Genomic DNA, 19,299 nt, shown 5'->3' with positions numbered 1-19,299 from the left:
GCTTGAACTTTACATCCAAGACGAAAGACCTTGCACAAATGAGGTCACTGCTCTAACCCCAAGCAGGGATTTGGCCTTCTCACCCCAACTCCCCCAACCAATTCACCCACATCCTTGTCATAAGAGGGCTGCTGTGTTATTAGGACATGTTGCTTGTCCTTGTTGGAACAAAAGCTTTCTGTAAAGCCCCATGTCTGGCAGCTTAAAGGATTGATAGAATAACTTGCTAGGTTTTAAACTTGGCAACTGGCCTCAAACATGCCTCTATGGAATAAGAGGAACTGAAAACTGAGCCAAGATCACAGCTGAAAATGAAGGTTAGTGTTTTTTGCTGAGACAAAAGTTCTTAGCTTGGCTTTGAAAATGTTAAAAGCCAAACACTTCCCAATTGAAGTTGTGTGTGAGGAAAGCTCAACAGCTACCCCAGCAAGTGCATGCTAGCATCTAACAATCCCTCTGAGGAAGAAGTGGTTCATTGAAGGAAGGACAAAGCATGCAAATCAAAATGTGAACCCACACAAAACATGTGCATCCAACAAGGAGCACAGCGAGTTACATTCATGCACACAGACTGAAGTGTCACAGTTCAGACTTTATTGGCATATTTGGCAATAGCTCAGTGCATTTAGTGTCTTGGTAAATGAACAGAGGTCCAGGCGAACAGAAGGAATTAAACTCCTTTCTCATAGGTCCTTAATGCAACAACGTCATCCATGATGCATTTCTGTTGAAAGAAAGTTCAGACGTTAAAAACCTTGCATTCCCTTTCATGATAGTCCAAGAATAAGCTTTTTTTAAAAAAAACAATACGAAGTCATATGAAAACACCATCCACAAACATCAGTGCTGCTCAATTACTCACAGCTGTTAACTTTCCGTCTTGGATCTCTCGTTCCAGCGTCGTTTTCTTTCCATCCCACGACTGTGTTTGCAGAAGTTTGCCATTCTCAAAAGTGATGATGGTCTGAAAATAAATGAAAAAAGGAAATATGCTGAGCAGTCAGGAGCAAAAGGTTTAGGTCTATCAGGACAAAAGGATGACCCACCTTGGTCTTTCGGCCGTCTGCTGTCGTCTCGTCAAATTCTTCATCCACCTTGAACGTGATCTCGGTGGTCTTGAAGGTGCTCTCGGACTTCATTGAAATGAGCCCAGCATCGTCCACGCTGATCACCAGGTTGGGCTTTGCCATGTTGCCCATTTGCCGAGTGGCGAAGCCCACACCTGCAACACAAAGAGGACGCAGTTCGGCTGAGCCGCCCACTTCAAATCACACCTGTAATGAGTAGAATTAATCTTACCGATGGCCTTCATGTATTCATCAAAGTTCTCGCTGGCAGTCAGAGTCCAGGTTCCAACAAACTGCTCGACCATGATGGTGGAGATGAAGCTCGGTCTGCTACGCGAACACAAGATGTTCAGTCTCCTGATTCAGCGTGTGAAGCGCGGAGAGGGACTGACGCTCCGGCCAAATGACATATTTGAAGGCTGCTCGACCACGTGCTTGATTCAGACCTGCCAATCAAGAGCAGGTGCTGGCGTTGCCATGGAAACTTTTCTAAAGGGGGCGTGTCTTTAAAATCAGATTCAGATGGTGTGTTTGATCCGAGCGAAGTGAGAGTTTAGCCCGAGTCTGCTGACTTCAGCGTTCAATGGGGAGGTGCAGAGTGCTGCAGTCATTTGGTCTGATAGGATTTAGAGTGCAGCAGGAGGAAAGATGCAGAGTAACAGTAACAAACATTTTCTGCAGCCGCGCACACGATGCTTTGTCGTGCAAGAAAGCATCATTCACATTAATGGAAAATAGGTTAAACAAATAAGGTAGGATTGAAACAATTTCAAAACTCACATTTACAGATAATAATAGAAATAGTATTCAAATAAAGAATAAGACATAACTCTCCGGATCACACCTTAGGCATGTACGCGCTTTTTCTTGTCTTCTCTTCTATATTTAGGGAGCTAAATGTGAGATATCTGTGTCTGAAAAGATTTAAAAGATGTTACGTTTGTATGTCAAAAGAATTCAATTCCCAACTCTGATTGGGTGTAATACTGGGATTGACCAGAAGATGGCGCCTGAGAAAAACAAATAACATTTTCTTCAAGGTTCTGTTCATAACTGAGTATTTTTAGTGGTTTGTACAATAAGTGTTGACTAGATCTCCAAATTAAAGTTAAGCATTTGTGTTTATGTTCATTCCTTATGTATATATTCCAGTTTTAGTAGATAGTGTACAAAGTATTTACAATTAAATTGCTTGGCATTTAAGACTTGCAAAAGATGAGTTATTCAAAGTGTTCTGATTGGCAGTGTTGGCCTACTGATACTATATTACAATAGTATAGCAGAAAGCAATCATTTATCAGTGGATTTGTGTCTAAATGTCAGACTGCGGTGTACTGCCTCCCAGTGGTTTCAGTAGCACATTACAGTAGGCCCGATATTTGGCATTTTGAAGTAAAAGCAACCTAAAGTCGCCTAAGAAAGGACAAATAAACAAACACAAAATCAAAAGTTATCTTCTTCTTCTTCTTCTGTTTGAGTGACTATCCTGATCTAGTTTGGGGCTTTTTTTTATAATAAGACATGTCCTGAACAAGGGGTCAACAAGTACAGATTCCACCAATAGATGAGTTTTGATATATTTCTGTATTTATTTGTTTAATCTAAATCCTCTCGGTGAAAGACAGTGCTATGCTGCTGATGAACGTCTCATGAAGATCAAAGTGGAGAAGAGTGCACAGACAGAAATGACTGGAGATACTCAGAGCAAAACAGATTCAGATCAGATGAGTGCCCTGTGACATATCTTCCAGGTGAATTCAAATGGATTCGTCTTCTTCTGACTGCTTCCCATCTAAAAACGCCTTTCAGGTACTCTTTGGGAGCAAAACGGTGATTTATATAATCACTTGAAACAGATTTGTCACTGAAATGGTTGTTAAAGTACTGAAATTCTACAGACAAGGTGAAAAAGATGCAAATATCTGCAACAAGAAACAAGTTGTCTTTCATACTGTGTATTCTCTACCTTAATGCGGTAGATAAACGATGTCTGTACACAGGACATGAGCCTGAAGCGAGCATGCAGTTCTGCTCTGTCAGAGTCCAGACGACAATTCAAAAGCAGCTGGTTTGTCGATGATGGCACCATGTAAGAACCCTTTTGTTCTGTCATAAGCTGAAAATAGTTCAAACAGAAATAGCAACGCTCTTTTGATTATATAATAAATATGCTGACAGTGAATATGGGTGCAGTGAAATGTCCCCCGAGAGCCCATTTTTATCCCGTTCACCACAATGACATCACTCAAGAAAACATTTGTGTACATGGTGAGTTACTGTGGCGCCAGGTTCTGCCAAAAACAACTTCTTAGGTTATTAATATTAATTAGACTGTCAAAGAGCAAGGGTATATCTTAGGTGACAACCCTTCTGAGGCGGATTCACCCTTTTATCACGGCACATCTGTGCTCGATCCATTATGCAAAATCAGCCGTCAATATGAAACTGGAGAAACTGGAATCAATGTGTGCCATATAGAAAGACTTTAATGCGACTGTCACATGGTTGCAATATTTGATTTCATGGTCCAAATGCATTAAATATTCATTCACTGCAATGGCAGCCAGTGTATGATGTGATAGTCAAAGATCATGGAATGTTGTTTACCCATCCAGTAAGCCGATTACTTGTTGTTCTGTCACCCGGGGTTTTTCTGCGTACATACAGGTGCCATCCAGCAGGCGCAGAGCCCATCTAATGAACATGAACTCTCACTGGCAGCCACAGAGATGTCCTTTCCTCCTGGTTTTCATCAACACTTCAGCCCCCATTGATGGGAGAACAGTGGCCATGGACAAAAGCTGTATATACTGTACAAACACAGCTCTGAGCGGCAGCACACTGACTCATTCTTCAGTGTGTGTGAGAACGGAGGGGGACCCCTTTCAGCTCCTTTGTGTTGGTGTCTGTCAACAGTGTAGTTGGAGGCAGAGCCCATTGTGGCGGCCAGTGTTTCGTATTGACACAGGGCCTCGCTCAGCTTGTTCCCAGGGTCCAACCTGAGGACTCATGAATAATGGAGAGAGGATCCTCAGGGCCAAGGGGGAGTTCGCAAGTCTGACTGGGCTCGTTATAAACCTAAACTACAGCTTTATATGCCGGCAGGTAAAACTGCGGTCACAGCTGATCACATTGACAGTGAACTTTGCTGCAACTCTCTGCAGCCAATGAGCTGGCACTGTGAGAATCTGGTTGGTGGTTTGGTGCTTCGCAAAGTATAATTAATATAATTAAACCTATTTCCAAATCATGTCAGTCTTTTCACTTCCTCATCTTGTTTGGGTATGTTTTTATTGTATTCCCTCCTTCTGAGCTTCTCTGTTCTGGCTAAGCCTTTGTCTAAGTTAAGGGATAGATTTCTTCCATGTCGGGATCTGAAAGCCATAGCAGCGCCTCTCATGCACTGGAGCTGAGACATGTCCTTAATCTGTTTAGTTATTGAGCCAAACCCCACAAATGATTTAGTCATTTTTAGGAACTGTGCTGCTGGCTTGTCCCTGATCCCTAAGATGTGTTTAAGTTCAACCATCTGTCATGATTTTTCTTTTGAGATGTTCTCCTTTAAATTAAATGTTTTCTATGTCATCTCTTTTGCTGCGCCAGATTTTTAGCAATACAAATGTGCCTTCTGAATGCCAATAAAACAGCCATTCAGTAAAGCACAATTTTGCACTTCTGGAAAACAAACAGCTGAAGATGCCAAATAAAAAACAACGATAGAAAGATGAGTTCAACTTTGATGAGGAAGAGGGACCAGACAGAATTGGGTGTGTGCGACAGGCATCACTTCAGCTCTGGTTCCCAGCAACCATCTGCTGAGAGGCTCACACGACCTGAGCGATGTGCCCTCTCCTCTTTGCCTTTTTACACGGCTGCTGGATGAGGGGGAACCAGAGGCCAGCATGGGTGCCAATCGTTCTGCCTGGCCAGGATGAAGAGTGTGTGTGTGTGTGTGTGGGTGTGTGGGTGTGCGCGCGCGTGCTCCCACATGTATTATTCACATTGTGGGGACATAAATCCTTTCACACAGTCACATTGTGGGGACTCACCTTCTTTATGGGGACAAAAAGCAAGTCCCCATAACGTAAATGATCAAACTTTGGGTTAAGGATAGGGTAAGGGTCAGGGTTAGGCAAGTAATGGTTATGGTTAGTCTCTAGGAAATGAATGCAAGTGAATGTAATGTCCTCTGAAGTGATGGAAACACAACTCTGTGTGTGTGTGTGTGTTCAGTGTGTGTGTGTGTGTCTGTGTGTGTGGCGGAGGGCAGAGAGGTGCCTCTTGCTTGTGTGCTTTGAGCTTTTTCATGCTTCCTGCTTTGATCTTCTCTCTCATCCCTTCATCCCACACGCTCCCCGCGCCTCAGGCTTCTGGTTTGCAGCACACCGACAGCGGGGCTGCAGAGTGGAAAGGGGCGGGGGGGGGGGGCACACAGAAACACTGCTTGTTCTGTCAATACTGGGAGGGTGCGGGGAGAGGGCACAGCCACCGGGCGCAGAGGGCAGTGGGCGGTGGGTTCACCAGGAGCTAAAGTGATGCATACTGTACAGTTTTCTGCTCCTCTTTTATGCTTTTAGATCCCCCAACAGTGGGCCGGAATTCTTGTGTGAAAAACAACTGCCACAGTGCTTAGAGGGTGGCCTCCCGACCTCTTACAACATGGGAAAGTGCATCCCTCTGCTGGTAGTTATATAAAGCCAGCCAGAGTCATGAGAATCCCTGATAAATCACTTGGCCTCTCATGTCCCTCTGTATCTCACATGGCATGATTATTTTCTGTGGGTTAATATAACATGTCCCTTTCTTCTACAGCTTTTATATAGGCTGTGTGCAAAGTGTTGCCATTTAATAAATGTGAGAGGAAGTAAAAATTGTGGGACAGCATGACATGTCGTGAAAATACGTGTCAGAAAACATGATTTTGTCCCTGTCCTGTGTCCCCTCAGAGCCTGATAATCCTCATATAACCCCTCACACAAACACACACACACACACACACACACACACACACACACACACACACACACACACACACACACACGCAGTCCTGCCGCAGCCCACCTGCTGAGACGAGACTGGGAGACACAAAAGCACAGGCACAGAGCAGAACCCCTAATTTAAGATTAATTGAAGGGGTGAGCACTTACCTTTATTTAGACATGTGGTAAGTGTTAGGCTGTGACAATTAACTCGACCATCTCAGCAGATGACTGCACTCAATATTTCATGACAAACTTTGAGGGAGGGGGGCGTTTCGGAGGGAGCTCTGGCGAGCAGCTCTGCGTGCCACGTAACCAGCACATCCATCCCTTTCAAGACGATGACATTAGGTCATTAATAACTGTGACATCTCGCAGGTAAACTGGCAAGGGGTCTCTAACCTTTCCTGTCAGTTCAAATCATCTTTAACTCACATGGATATACGAATCTGATAGAAAGTTGTTAATGCATGTAACAAGTGTAATGTGCTGTTGTCCTTTTTAAACAAAAACTGCTCAGACTTGGAGAAGATAAGGTCAGTGATGCATTTACAGTGCTGTACAATGACACATGAGTTGCCATGGAAGATTGCCATACATACAAGACATACAAGATTTTTATGAAAACTGCCCAAAGACAGCAGTTGACATTGAAGGTGACATTCGACATAATCACCAGGACATTATAGCTTGATATGGACAAGTGAGAAACGGGAAAAAGGGGTGAACAAGACAGAAAAATTGTACAAAGAAAATGAATTATGCAGTAAAATAATGTATAGAGATAGAAGTAAGGATGAAATTAACAGCTGGACTTTGTGCGATTCTGATGCATGTTTTTGTGAGTGGGAGAGAGAGGAAGAAAGAGTAAAGGGGCTGTGCTAACCGGCTTTCTGCAGATCACTGGCAGTTTGACTGCAGTGGAGAGTAATGGGGCTGGCAGGGCGGAATCAATTACTGGCCACAACAGATTTTCCCACAGGTCGGAGCTTGGGAAAGCAGTGCTTTACTGCAGCGCAGACAGCTGGCACAGAGCATCCACTGGGAAAGGAGCCGGCTCGCAAAAAAAACCCCAAAAGAAACAGCATTTCTTTTTGATAAACTTGTGACACACGATAAATTGACTCTTTTTGGTTTATCTGTTCTGTATAAAAATATCAGTTGATATAATCACTTTCTAAATTGCATGAGACAAATATAAAACTTCACACAAGCCCTCCTAAAAAAAATCTTGGCCTCAGCGTTTGGGGTGACGTAAAGGACATAACTTGGTCAAAAAAAACCTGATTTCTCATGCCAGTGATCAATCATGTCTTGTACAGTAGAGCACACACACATACACACAGCAGAGAGAATTATTGTTTTCTGCAGCTTGACTAATAATGCAAAGAGCCATTAGGTTCTCTTTGCATGATGTAAACCAGGAGATACATTTCAATTAGAGCCACACACACACACACACACACACACACACACACACACACACACACACACACACATGCACACACATGCACACACTCCATTGATATGCAAACAATGTTTTTCCTGTGGCAACACAATGTGCGGCCATAAAAGTAGCTTGCTCCGTGGTCCTCCTTTCTCTGAGTGGACATCACGTGCCGTCTCCTGTTGCGCTTATTTGGGAACCAGTCTTGTGATCTGCCTTCCCTCTATTGTGAACCTGCACAAGTTAACTGGTAATGGGCAGCACACCAGTAAACCTTATGAACAATATAATTGTTAGGGGCCATTGTGAAGGAGTGTGTGCCATTGTGGAGGAACTGATGAAATACATTTTTATTCATTCAAGTGTGACTCATCTGCATTTTTCTCAAGCCAGCACACTGTAAGGTAGTCCGTATCAGAGTTCAAAGTATTGTCCAAATCTTTTCCAAACGTGGTTCAGGCCTGTAATTGACTCTAAACCCTGCAAATGGCAGCCAGTGCTGAGTTGTCAGTATTATGGCCTGAGGAGCTGTCTTCAGAAAAAAAGATTTTTAAAAAAGCTCTAGCTAAACAAAGAAACAAGGAAGTCAACATATCCTCCCTGCCTTTACCTATCCAAAAAGCATGAGGAGAATGGATGCCAACAAAGGCAGGAAAACAAAGAATGAGACGGCGGGTGTATTACAATCAAACAGTGGGAATGGGTCTCAGGCCTGGTCTGGTCCCTGCCCAATATAGCGCCTGGGTGCTGGAACCAGGGGGGGACAGGCAGGAAGCTGTGGCCCATAGGATAACATTGTTGTATGGAAGTTGTCTGGGAGACATTTCCCTCAGTCAGACAAGCTATTTAAGAGCAGCATGGGTGGCATTTTCTCTGGCTTACATAATATGTCATAGCTCAAAAGTTATCTTTTTACATGCATCTCCACACTATTTGAATAAAGCATGGACAAGGCGTGATCTCACACAGAGATATTCCCCCCTTACCCTCAACACACGCGCGCACACACACACACACACACACACACACACACACACACACACACACACACACATAAATGCAAACTCCAGTGCAGCAGTTGTTGAATGACAGGTATAAGATGTCAGGATGGTGTGCACACAGGATGCAGGCACGGCTGTGAACGTCGCTGCTGCCGACAGCCCCAACGGTTGACATAGTAAATCAATCCTGATGGGAGGGTGGGCAGGACGGAGGCTGGGGGGGGGAGTGGGAGGGGGGGGTCCAATGGGACTGAGCCGGCCTCTGTCAGACACACTCAGCCACTCAGCCAGCCAGGGAGAGACTGTCGACGGGTGGGAGAACACTCGCCGGGAAGCGCTCACACGGAGATTGAGTTACCACGGAATTAGATCAGGGCTGTGGGAAACAGCACCTCCTAAACACACTTGCACACTCTCGGTCACACACACATAAACACACGCAGACACACCAGCGCACACTCAGGCTGCACTCTTGCGCACAAAGAGTCACCAAGGGAAACCTAAGGGAAGATTGAGGAAGGCAGCTGGGCACACGCCAGTTTCAAACAAATGCCTTCTTATACCTCTTAGCTTCCTGGCACTGGCTCGAGAGTAGTTTTTTCAAATCAGTGCCAAGCCAGACCCACGGTCAACAGGCAGACTGGCATGTTCTTCAGGTTATTAAATGTATGTCATTCAGAGAAACATAGCAATCACAGACCAAGGAGCTCAAACCAAACACACTGGAAAAGAGTGGGAAATTTCACAGAACGCACATCCAAAATCATCACAAGTCAACAGGAGAGAGGGGGCTGAGAAACTGTTGTGATGCCAGAGGTGAAAAGTCAAGGTTTTTTGGTGGAAAAATCATAATTATGTTTAATGGACCACAGGAATGTCAGAGCTAATGTGAAGGACCTTGACAGTCAGGTGTGAGGAGAGTGGTTTGTGTCGGCTTAATGGAGACCACATGACTCGGCCTGTCCTGTAGAGCTGGTGCCACTGTAGAGCCCCATTACCATAATAGCACCATAAACAATACTGAAGTGATTTCAAGTTTACTCAAGCTGCCTATCAGCAGAGAGTCATGGAAAGGTTATGTGTGGTTTGGTTTGCCCTGACCTAGTTGAAGATCCCTATATGAATCTGTCCCACAACAAGCACCAAACTGTCTGCAGTCAACATGCCTGCATGAGAAACACTGTCCAGGAAAAGGGTTATGCAGACCTCAGGAGCTTTTTCGGCTTATGCACATGTTAAGGTCTGTAAACCGATCAAGTGGGAGTAAACGCATGAAGTGGGTGAAGGTACGTGGTTTTCAGTGAAAGTGTGTGCTGACAGGGAGGCGAGGTGAGGAGGTGGGTCTACGCATGTGTGTCAGGAATAGCGTGAAGGCTCATCCACACTCACCGCATCAACAAGAATGACCGAAGCTCGCACGTTGTATCTGTCACCACCGAAACTCCTCTGACATTCTGGGAACAGCATGTTGGCCTCCAGTTGCTCCCTGGAATCAAGCTCTCATCCACACTTGTCTGTCCCCTAACGCATCAAGTTAACAACTGACCTGATGGACAGAGCAGAGAAACAGCTGTTGCTCTACAAGGTACTGGAATGGAAGACAGCAGGGGGGGTCACGCTCCCGCTGATGGCCTTACCAGACATGTCTTGATGTAGGAATCATACCAGCCCTGAGTGTTGTCATTTCCCAGACCTTCAGCGAAAAGTCTGACATTTGACTGCTGTTTTTACATGAATGGCTTTATGGTATTTTACATGTCTATTTATATAATGGTCATGTTGGAAGAAGTATTCAGATAATACCACACTAAGAAAGCAAAAGCAAACACCCTGAATTTGAATTTTAGTGAAAGGAGCAGAGTTAATACAGAAGTACTGGCTCAAACTGTGCAAAAATACAAGTCGTCATAATCCAGAATGGCCTCTGGGAGCTATATATTTTTCTAGCACTGGATCCTTATTATTCCTGCTTCAAAATAAAAGCCCTTTAGTGGTGTAGCTGCTTAAGGTGGACCTAATTTTAACTGCTTTATATATTGCTGTTTTGTGCAATCTATAGGAACACACTTTACTTTTTATATGATCACATATTTTGTATGTAAAATCTTATTTTAACTTTGATTTTGCATAAATATAGTGGAGGATAGAAATGCTTAAAATGGAAACATTCAAGTTGAAGTGAAGTACAGTGCTCGAGTAAATACTACTGTTACTCTCCACCACCGTATGATGATTTCATTAGTATACTTATAAGATATCATTAACGTTTTCTTCACATTTGTACATACATATGTGTATATCAATGCAGAAATATCTGTATCTCGTGTCTCTTTCTCTGTAATACATAGAAAAACAGCCAGTAGGGATCAGTTACACAGTGGAACATAAATATTGAAAGCTCCTGTGTTTTATATAGTTTGCCCTCTGACCCAAGCATATTAGTGAGGTCAAAATTTTCACACCTTCTGCAGACCACCCGTGCTCCCCAACCAGTGTGAGGCACTTAGACATGCCACTTATGCCTAAGCCGGTTTCTATGTTTTTTTAATGTTCATCACATGAAGCAAAACATTCATCTATGGCTGCATGTAGCTTGAGCTTCTAAAAACATTTCTGTTTCTCAACACAGCAGAGCGAGGACGACTGTTTTCACCCACAGTGGATGAATGATTCCCTGGGAAGGTCTCTCTGTGCCAGGCGGTTGACCTGTTTGCAGTGACTGGGAGGAGGTGGAGGAGAGAGACGGGGGGAGTTTTCTAGGAGAGCCTGGCAACGCTCACTGACTAATGTTGGGCCTCCCGGCTGATCAGTGTTGTTGTGGAGCCACACAGCTGACAGCAGACAATGAACAACACACTCTACTAATAGGCCGTGTGTCCTCCACAACACCAAAGAAGAAGAGGGCTCCGGTTAAAATGGGGCCCGTCTCTCATGGGGTCTCAGCAGGGAAAGTGGGGGACCTGAGGCCAGGAGTCCACCAGTCAGTCTGAGCTGTCAAGCACAGGAAAAGGGACTCTCCAGAAGACATCATTAAAAATCTTTTAATATAACATTTTAATTGATAACATTGATTTAAATTAGTGCAATAATGAGTTGCAGCATTTTCACTGAAGCTGATCTCCTTCATCGATGATCATTATTATTATTATTCTGTAAGCATCTGTCACTCCAATGCCGGCTCGATTTTAACAGGCTCAAGTCTTTTTCAAGCACCGCCCACATGATGCCGGGGAGCCCGCCCCCCTCTCCGCGGTGTGAAAGTAGCCACAGCAGACGCACATCTGACGTCCAGACAGTCGCTCAGACCCGCTGCTGTCAGTGCGCCGCTGGAGCTTTCACTGCGCGCCTGGAGGCAACATGAAGCGAAGCCACAATTACAGCTCATCGGAGAGCGACCTGGACGACAATGTCGAGGTGGAGAAGGATAGTGGCGACGAAAATGGGTTTGTTCATTTTTATTTTTATTTTTTTTTTAACAAATTATTTTATAAGGCATGCTTGTTTTAATTCGCTGACTTTGTTTCATGCGTATTTTAAATCGTACTCTCGCCTTTACGCATGAACTCTGACGAACATTTTGTTTCAACTAAAATTAATCCGTTGCTGTTTCACCACTCAGTCAACTTGATTCCCACGGCTCGATGTCACCCTCCACCACCACCCAAGTTCAAGCCAGAAAAAGGCGCAGAGGGGTGAGTAAGCTCATTATCTCTGCTGCCAAGTTGCGCACTGCTGCTTGATAGATCCCATCGTTCTGCAACCACCTGTGACCTAAATTGCATTTCTACCCATTCACAGATAATTGAGAAACGGAGACGTGACCGAATCAATAACAGTCTGTCAGAGTTGAGAAGACTGGTGCCAAGTGCTTTTGAGAAGCAGGTAAATTGGTCATCCTGTCTTTCCAAATAGAGAAATTTGCCCCAAATGTTTTTCCTAGACGGACACTAGTTAATATCAAAATCATTAAAAGTGGCTATTATTTCCTATTTCTTTCCAGGGATCAGCTAAATTGGAAAAGGCAGAAATTTTGCAAATGACTGTGGACCATCTGAAGATGCTTCATGCGTCTGGTGGCAAAGGTAACATGTCTTCTCCTCGGCTTTGGTTAATGAATAAATAAATTCATGTTCTAACTCTAATTCAAAATGCCAAAATCTGCTGTGAATCAGGTTTCTAACCTCCTGACACTGCTTCCTTTCCTGGCAGGTTACTTTGAAGCTCATGCTCTCGCTAAGGATTACCGCAGTCTGGGCTTCAGGGAGTGCCTGGCAGAGACGGCCCGCTACCTGAGCATCATAGAGGGTCGGGAGAGCACAGACCCCCTCCGTATACGTTTGGTGTCCCACCTCAGCAACTACGCCTCTCAGAGGGAGGTGCACACTGGACTGGAACACTTAGCCTGGGGCTCTGCTTATGGGACTGCCCCTGCCCATCTCCCCCACCCCCTCCTCCTGCAACACCCCCAGGGCAGGACACCTGCATCCAGAAGCAACAGTAGCCCACCCTCCTCCTCCTCGTCTTCCTCTACATCCTCCTCCTCCTCCTCCTCCACCGAGGCATCTGGGACATCCAGACTCAGTGTCCTGCCCCCCACGGAGTCCCTCAGGGTACCTCCAAACGGCTCGTTGTCCCTCAGTCTTCCTGTGCCAACATCCAAGCTATCACCACCGCTCCTCTCCTCCCTCTCCTCGTTGTCGGCCTTCCCCCTCTCCTTCGGTGCCTTCCCTCTGGTATCCCCATCGGCCCTCGGCACAGTGAGCCCCTCCTCCACCCTGTCAAAGCCTTACAGGCCTTGGGGTACGGAGATTGGGGCCTTCTGAAGCTAACAACTGGACTGAAGGCAACAGCTGAGCTGTGCCCACCACCACAGACTAGGCAGGGCAAACTGCCTCATTTGTCTTTATAGCAATGAAACACAGGGGAACAAAGTAAACTGATTTTATTTTATTAAGTATAAAGAATAAATGGGAGAGGTTGCTGAAAGATGTCGTTTCCTCTCAATCTGTCATTACTCTTTTAAAAAAAAAAAAAAGGAATTTAAACGATTTTATGTTATTCGTTGAAATTGAGAACTAATTTAGATAACATGCACTGTTTCCAGGTTGAGGACTGACATATGACATACGGGCCATGAATAGATTTACTGTAAGCACAAATGTAGAGTTAACATTTTGCATATCACACACCGAAACCTCTACATTTGTCGAGCATGGATGTGTGTATTTAACATAATGTAGAGTTACATCATTCGGTCTGCTTCTGTAGCGGTATCTGAACTCCTGGAAATGACTATGCATTCTGTACGTGTCGTTGTTAGAAAACTTAACACTTGAGAATCAGAAACTTGCCTTCCTGTATCTATTTGTGATATTTTTGTACAAATAAATTGAGTTCAAACTATAAAACAAGGATTTAAACCGAAGTGTTTGTTTCTGTTGTATTTGCTCCTGTAAGTCTGTAGAATGTGTTCATAATGAGTAACAGTTGGCTATTTTTTCAACAATCACGCCACATAGACCTATATGAAGGCAGACTAACTGCCCTCCAAGTGATTAAGATCATATCCTCCCAAATGACATTACACACAGGTGCATTTTTGTTGCAGTCCCACAGAAGTTAATCATGAGCTGAGGCCTGGTTATTGACTGAAAGGCGATTCCTTTACTGTGTGCCAGGTAAGTAACCAAATCTGAGAGCATTGTTGCCCTTATGAATACCCAGGAAATCATTAAGAGCCAGAGGAAATCCTTTACAATGTTGCCCTGACCTCACCAGCCTGGGTTGGTCTGAAACGGAGACAATAGTGTGAACAGGATGGGGACCTTGGAGGAAAGCGGTTAAAAAGTAACAACAACACACAGACAGCTGGACTAATAAATCACTGTTCAGCTTTATGGTGTTTCTGCTCCGGCCTGAGTGACACACATTTTTAGGGCTGCAATGTTTTACAGACTCAGTTTCATCCTCCATCCATGCAGCACCTCTGGCTTCCAGGAGGGGCAGTCGCTGTCTGACTTGTTCCCAGAGGGCTTAAACCACATCCTGTTAATGAGGAATTAAGCAGATTGTCTTCCTTTGAGAAATGAAACATGAGTCAGTTTAAAGCACAAAATACAAAAGTGTCTGCATTTTATGTCTGCAGAGTGTTGATGAATGACACAAAACCTTCTCCCTCTAAATGAGGCTGGTGCTTAAAGTCCGAATCCTCATGATTCCCGAGGAAAAAAGAAACATATATTATCTAAATTAAACCTGTGGCTTTCTTATAATATTTCCTCAATATTTGCATTTGGCATATATTGTGAACTTTTGCCCTACTTTTGGATTGGTGTAGGCTGCGCTTGCTTGGTTTCTTTGGCTTTAAAAAAAGATGACACTGCCACCTACTGGAGGAACTTTGTCTTGCACACACCTGATGGATGATCATGGATTCATTTTGTGTTTGTAATATGTTTGTCTAACCCTAAGTATACTTTGAATTATGCCAGAAAAACTGGATACAATTAACCCAAACGAATTAACATCGGACTGAAACATGAATGAAGAACTCAACTGGGGGAAGACTGTAATTCTCAGGATGTGTAGATAACTTGTTCTTTTATTTGGCAGTTTACATATTCCCTCCTCTTTTAGCACAGAAAAGTATTGGATGGTGCATGCCATGTTCACAGAACCCCAAACCTTTATTCAGCAAAGCTTTCACAGAGAAATATATGAAGGGAGAAACACAAGCAGCAGAGGATGCAGGCAGATATCAGTGGGACTGTATATTAAAAAGAGACTAGTTCAGTGTGCTGAATGTAAAGCATCCTGCATCCATTCCCCATCTAATCCCATAAAGAGAGCAGAGGCTAGTGATGCCTTGTGGTAAATTCGCGTTCACACACACCCACACAGACATACGTTATGTTCACACTATTGATATCAAGGTGGGGGCAACAGCACATTCCACTGTCCAAGACAATATGCATGGTTCCAGTATGGTGTCATAACATTCAAGAGATTAATCCCCAAATACTGTGTACGTAACAGAGCTACTGATTTATCTTATGGTGGATTCATTGAGAAATAAAGTTGTCCGGGCAAGTGGGAATCTGCAAGTGCAGAAACAGTTTCTCTCATTGGGCAAAGACATTCTTAATAACAATAAAGCACCTATCAAGTTCATTATCAAGCTCGTTTCAGAGGAAGTGGACACGTTATGAATCTGTGGATTTGGCGTTTTGTTAAGTTCCAAGCGTGTGTGATGAGAAAGAGCAGGTGTGCGTGAGGAAGATACAGATGGGATACGTTGATATCTCGAGGAGTCTGTGGTCTAGGTACACCAACCGTCATTCTTCACAAAGACACAGAAACATCATCATCATCATCATCATGACATCATCAGGAAAACACTGTAAATGTCAGTCTACAGCCAACTCACAACACCGAGGGCTTTCACAAAAAAATGGTTGCAGAGTCAAATTTCAAGAGCTGAAACAATACTCAATTACAAAGAAAACGTTTGAAATCATACAGTGTAGTACAGTACAATCTTTGTATGTACTTCACCTACCATCATAGATAGATAGATAGATAGATAGATAGATAGATAGATAGATAGATTTTAAGAAAAAAGTATTTACAAAATAATAGCCATACTCTCACATTTTCCCTTAAATCAACAAATTCGTTCTCAAGATGGGTGTTATTGATGTTTGTATCCACTGATAATACTGATAGTGGTGAGTACTGGTGGTGTGGTGTGTTGTGATGTGGTGGTGAGGTCCTCGAACCTCTCAGCCTCCAGGGTTGGGTGTCTGTTCAGAGGGGGGGTGAGGGCAGGGCAACGGAGGGGGCGGGACTGGATGGAGGGACGTCGATGGACCATGAAGTCAGGACTTGTGTGAGGCTCATGCTGTCAGCTCTTCCCTCATCTCTTTGTTCCTGCGCACCACAGCTGCATGTCTCTCCTGAAAACACCAGAACAACGGCGTGAGAATGAGAAGCCATCGCGGACTCTTCTGCTTCTTTCGTAACAAATGAGATGTCTGCACTTCTCACCTTCTCCTGTAGACGCTCAATCATGGCTGCCAGATGGGCGTCGCGATTCTCCTTGATCTGCTCCATCTTCATCTGGAGCTTCTCCTCAGCCATCTTGCTGAAGTTGCTGTTCTCTTCCATGGCCTTTAGCAACACGTCCCGCTCATGCTCTCGCTTTTCTGCCAAAGCCCTCAGCACCTGGGCCTCCTGGTACTAAACACAGACAGCAAACACTAGTAAGGCAACTGATTATTATTGATTGTCTGAATGATTTAAAAATCCAAATTGTGTGAGTTTTGTTTTCATTTCAAACACCCGAAGCCATTTGAAAAAAGTAAACTACTCACCTTCCTTCGATCCTCAGCAGCCTCCAGTTTCTTCTCAATGTCCTCCAAGGAGATGTCCCTCTTGGGGGTTGAGGGGAAGTTGTGGCTTACATCTGACACTGGAGACAGAGGCTTGAGAATCACCTCAAACGCCTGGCCGGAGGCCCTCTTGTTTATAGGCTTCACCTCGATGTCTGTAAATCAAACAGTTATGAGGAGAACACCCACAAAATCAATGTCCAATAACACAATGCATCAGTTCAACAATTATTACTAATGTCTGTATTGGCAGGGCAGAAAAAACATGGGTGGGGTGGGGCCAATTTGTTTGATCCAAAAGAAAACCAATGTAGCTGATCCATACCTTCAAACTCACTCACAAGCTTGTTGCGTGTCTCTGGGTAGAAGCAGGAGCAGATGAGGGAGAGGACAGACAACTCCTTCATCTTCTCTTTATATGCTGTGGGAGCAGGAACACATCATAGCATCCTGGTGAGTCTCTCTACGTTACTCATGAAAACACTACAACAGGCAAACTAATACTCAGCTGCAGTTTAATCTTTATCCTGTAACGCTGTACAAGCAATGTCACAAATTTAAAAGGAAAAGCTTCCAAATTATGTTATTATGAGTTAGGGAAGGGAAAAAAAAGTTCAATAAAACAATTAGCATCAGATGACTTGTGTGTTAATGACATACGGAAAGTCCATAAGTGCCCTGTTGCTTAATAATTCATCGGATGAATGTATACTGTAAGGGTGATCAGACAAAGATTCCTTTATTGGATGTTGTAGTAAGACATCCGTCCTCAGAGTGCCTTGTCAGATACCCCCTTGCAATATGCATGAGAAGAGTGATAGACAGGCCTGTGTGTCGAGATATTCAGCTCCCTGTTGAACTCCCAGGTGTTCGTCCTGTGTCATGATCACAATAATAAGAAGCATTCGTGTTTATCAGTCTCTTCCCCTGACCGTGTGTGTTTTCACTAGCTCCTTGCTGACTATTTTTAATCTCATTGGCAAATTCTGTCATTTTTTCCCATGCCCTTCCTGCCTTGGACCAAGCGCCCACCTGGCTGCTCAGAGAGGACTACAGATTGTCAGTGCTGCTAAGCCTTCTGCTGCAAAGGCCAGTGTGTGAAGCAGCCCCTTGCTGCAGGGCTGGCCTGCCTCCCACCCTGCCATGCACCTGTCTCCTCCGCTACATCTCTGCCACCACACACACCACAATGAAGCACAGGCCACACAGAGTACTGTATTTCAGAGGGAACAAATGGGTTGCTCATGCTAAGGCACCACAAATGTTTTACATATTTACACAGAGGTTGAACAAATCCATGAAAACAAATATGCTAAATGCTTAGCTTACAACAATTATTGTCCATCAGTAGAGATGACTAATGCAGGCTGCATTCTAGTTGTCCATTACTTGTCTATTAATACAATATTCAGTGTGCCAACTCCTACACATAATTAACTGGAGCCCTTTCATTTGTTCTTATGCCAGTCGGGTGTTTTAGAGTAATAAATGGCAGCACATCTGTCACAGCTGGTGATGCACCTTGGCAAGGAAGAAACACGGAAAGCTACAGACATGAATAAAGGGATCAATCCCAAGCGCACGAACCGATCAAACAATCGCGTTCAGGACGCGTTTAGGGTTCAGAAACACGTTTAAAAATAAGCAGTTACAGCTGTGCAGGTTTGATTATAGCCAAGTAATGTAAAAGTCAGATTGATGAAGACCTCTCAGCTTTGCTGTCAGCTGAATGGTCGGCAGCCCAGCATCTTGGGTGGGGTCCGTCTGCATTATGCTGCATGTTGGGGCCGCTGTAGCATGAACCGCAGGTGCGGCGTTGTAGTAAATAAAGCTGTTTAGAGCCAATCATGGTGCCTAATCATCCACTGCTACACAATATACGATCAAAGCAAATTAGGACTTACACAATGATATAATTGAGGTGAATGAAGTCGATATTTCAGGAACCTAATGACGGAGGATGCTTGGCTTCTAAGGCCAGATTCCTGCTTTCATGACCAGACTCTTGTGCCGGGACAATAGGCCGACAGTCGATGGAGAAACGTCAAGGTGAGAGATCTCATTTCCCTTAATTTAAATCATTCAAAAGAAAACATTTCTGAGTGGAGCCAACACAGAAGCACGACCACCAGCCAGTAGACAATACCGGGCCGATATGAGCTCTACACAGAAAGGATGCATCTGACACAAGACCATGAATCCATCCGTGCGCATCGCTTTGAACAGTCTGAATACGCTTACCGGTTGCTGTTTTGGCCATGGCTGATGTATTTCTCCGCAGAGGATGCTGTAGCTCTGTTCAGGTGAACGGTGATGCTGCTTAAGGCACTGAGTCAGCGAATAGACCGGGGTGGGATCTGATGGCAGACAGGAGGTGGGCACGCATGCACGGGAGCGCGCAGGCAGACCCTCCCC

General features: G+C 44.3%; 3 protein-coding genes across 3 annotated transcripts; 1 reads left to right on the top strand and 2 right to left on the bottom strand.

Moving 5' to 3' along the window:
• Nucleotides 1-572: 572 nt before the first annotated feature.
• fabp4b (fatty acid binding protein 4b) lies at nucleotides 573-1,468 on the bottom strand. The gene is made up of 4 exons (XM_076737028.1): nucleotides 1,300-1,468; nucleotides 1,047-1,222; nucleotides 863-964; nucleotides 573-724 (listed from the first exon to the last, which is right to left on the bottom strand). Exons 1-4 carry the CDS (start codon nucleotides 1,370-1,372, stop codon nucleotides 671-673), a joined length of 405 nt encoding a protein of 134 aa, XP_076593143.1. The 5' UTR covers nucleotides 1,373-1,468; the 3' UTR covers nucleotides 573-670.
• Nucleotides 1,469-11,334: 9,866 nt separating this feature from the next.
• On the top strand, nucleotides 11,335-13,905 carry LOC143324604 (hairy/enhancer-of-split related with YRPW motif protein 1-like). Its single transcript, XM_076737247.1, has 5 exons — nucleotides 11,335-11,937; nucleotides 12,114-12,186; nucleotides 12,293-12,376; nucleotides 12,495-12,576; nucleotides 12,704-13,905. Exons 1-5 carry the CDS (start codon nucleotides 11,852-11,854, stop codon nucleotides 13,315-13,317), a joined length of 939 nt encoding a protein of 312 aa, XP_076593362.1. The 5' UTR covers nucleotides 11,335-11,851; the 3' UTR covers nucleotides 13,318-13,905.
• Nucleotides 13,906-15,066: 1,161 nt separating this feature from the next.
• On the bottom strand, nucleotides 15,067-19,299 carry stmn2a (stathmin 2a). Its single transcript, XM_076737229.1, has 5 exons — nucleotides 19,126-19,299; nucleotides 17,210-17,305; nucleotides 16,867-17,039; nucleotides 16,541-16,732; nucleotides 15,067-16,449 (listed from the first exon to the last, which is right to left on the bottom strand). Exons 1-5 carry the CDS (start codon nucleotides 19,142-19,144, stop codon nucleotides 16,390-16,392), a joined length of 540 nt encoding a protein of 179 aa, XP_076593344.1. The 5' UTR covers nucleotides 19,145-19,299; the 3' UTR covers nucleotides 15,067-16,389.

This window comes from Chaetodon auriga, chromosome 8, assembly GCF_051107435.1.
Source record: "Chaetodon auriga isolate fChaAug3 chromosome 8, fChaAug3.hap1, whole genome shotgun sequence".
NCBI lineage: Eukaryota > Metazoa > Chordata > Actinopteri > Chaetodontiformes > Chaetodontidae > Chaetodon > Chaetodon auriga.
The sequence above is the reverse complement of the archived record's forward strand: the minus strand, read 5'-3'. Positions and strand labels throughout refer to the sequence as shown.

Excerpts from the sequence above, each read along its gene's own strand:
- fabp4b (XM_076737028.1), bottom strand. The coding sequence starts at position 1,372 with ATGGTCGAGCAGTTTGTTGGAACCTGGACTCTGACTGCCAGCGAGAAC. Across the intron at positions 965-1,046 it reads CAGACGGCCGAAAGACCAAG|ACCATCATCACTTTTGAGAA; the intron begins GTGGGTCATCCT and ends ATTTATTTTCAG. Across the intron at positions 725-862 it reads AAGACGGAAAGTTAACAGCT|AAATGCATCATGGATGACGT; the intron begins GTGAGTAATTGA and ends TTCTTTCAACAG.
- LOC143324604 (XM_076737247.1), top strand. The coding sequence starts at position 11,852 with ATGAAGCGAAGCCACAATTACAGCTCATCGGAGAGCGACCTGGACGAC. Across the intron at positions 11,938-12,113 it reads GATAGTGGCGACGAAAATGG|TCAACTTGATTCCCACGGCT; the intron begins GTTTGTTCATTT and ends TTCACCACTCAG. Across the intron at positions 12,187-12,292 it reads CCAGAAAAAGGCGCAGAGGG|ATAATTGAGAAACGGAGACG; the intron begins GTGAGTAAGCTC and ends ACCCATTCACAG.
- stmn2a (XM_076737229.1), bottom strand. Across the intron at positions 17,040-17,209 it reads GCTTGTGAGTGAGTTTGAAG|ACATCGAGGTGAAGCCTATA; the intron begins GTATGGATCAGC and ends TTTGATTTACAG. Across the intron at positions 16,450-16,540 it reads TTGAGCGTCTACAGGAGAAG|GAGAGACATGCAGCTGTGGT; the intron begins GTGAGAAGTGCA and ends TGGTGTTTTCAG.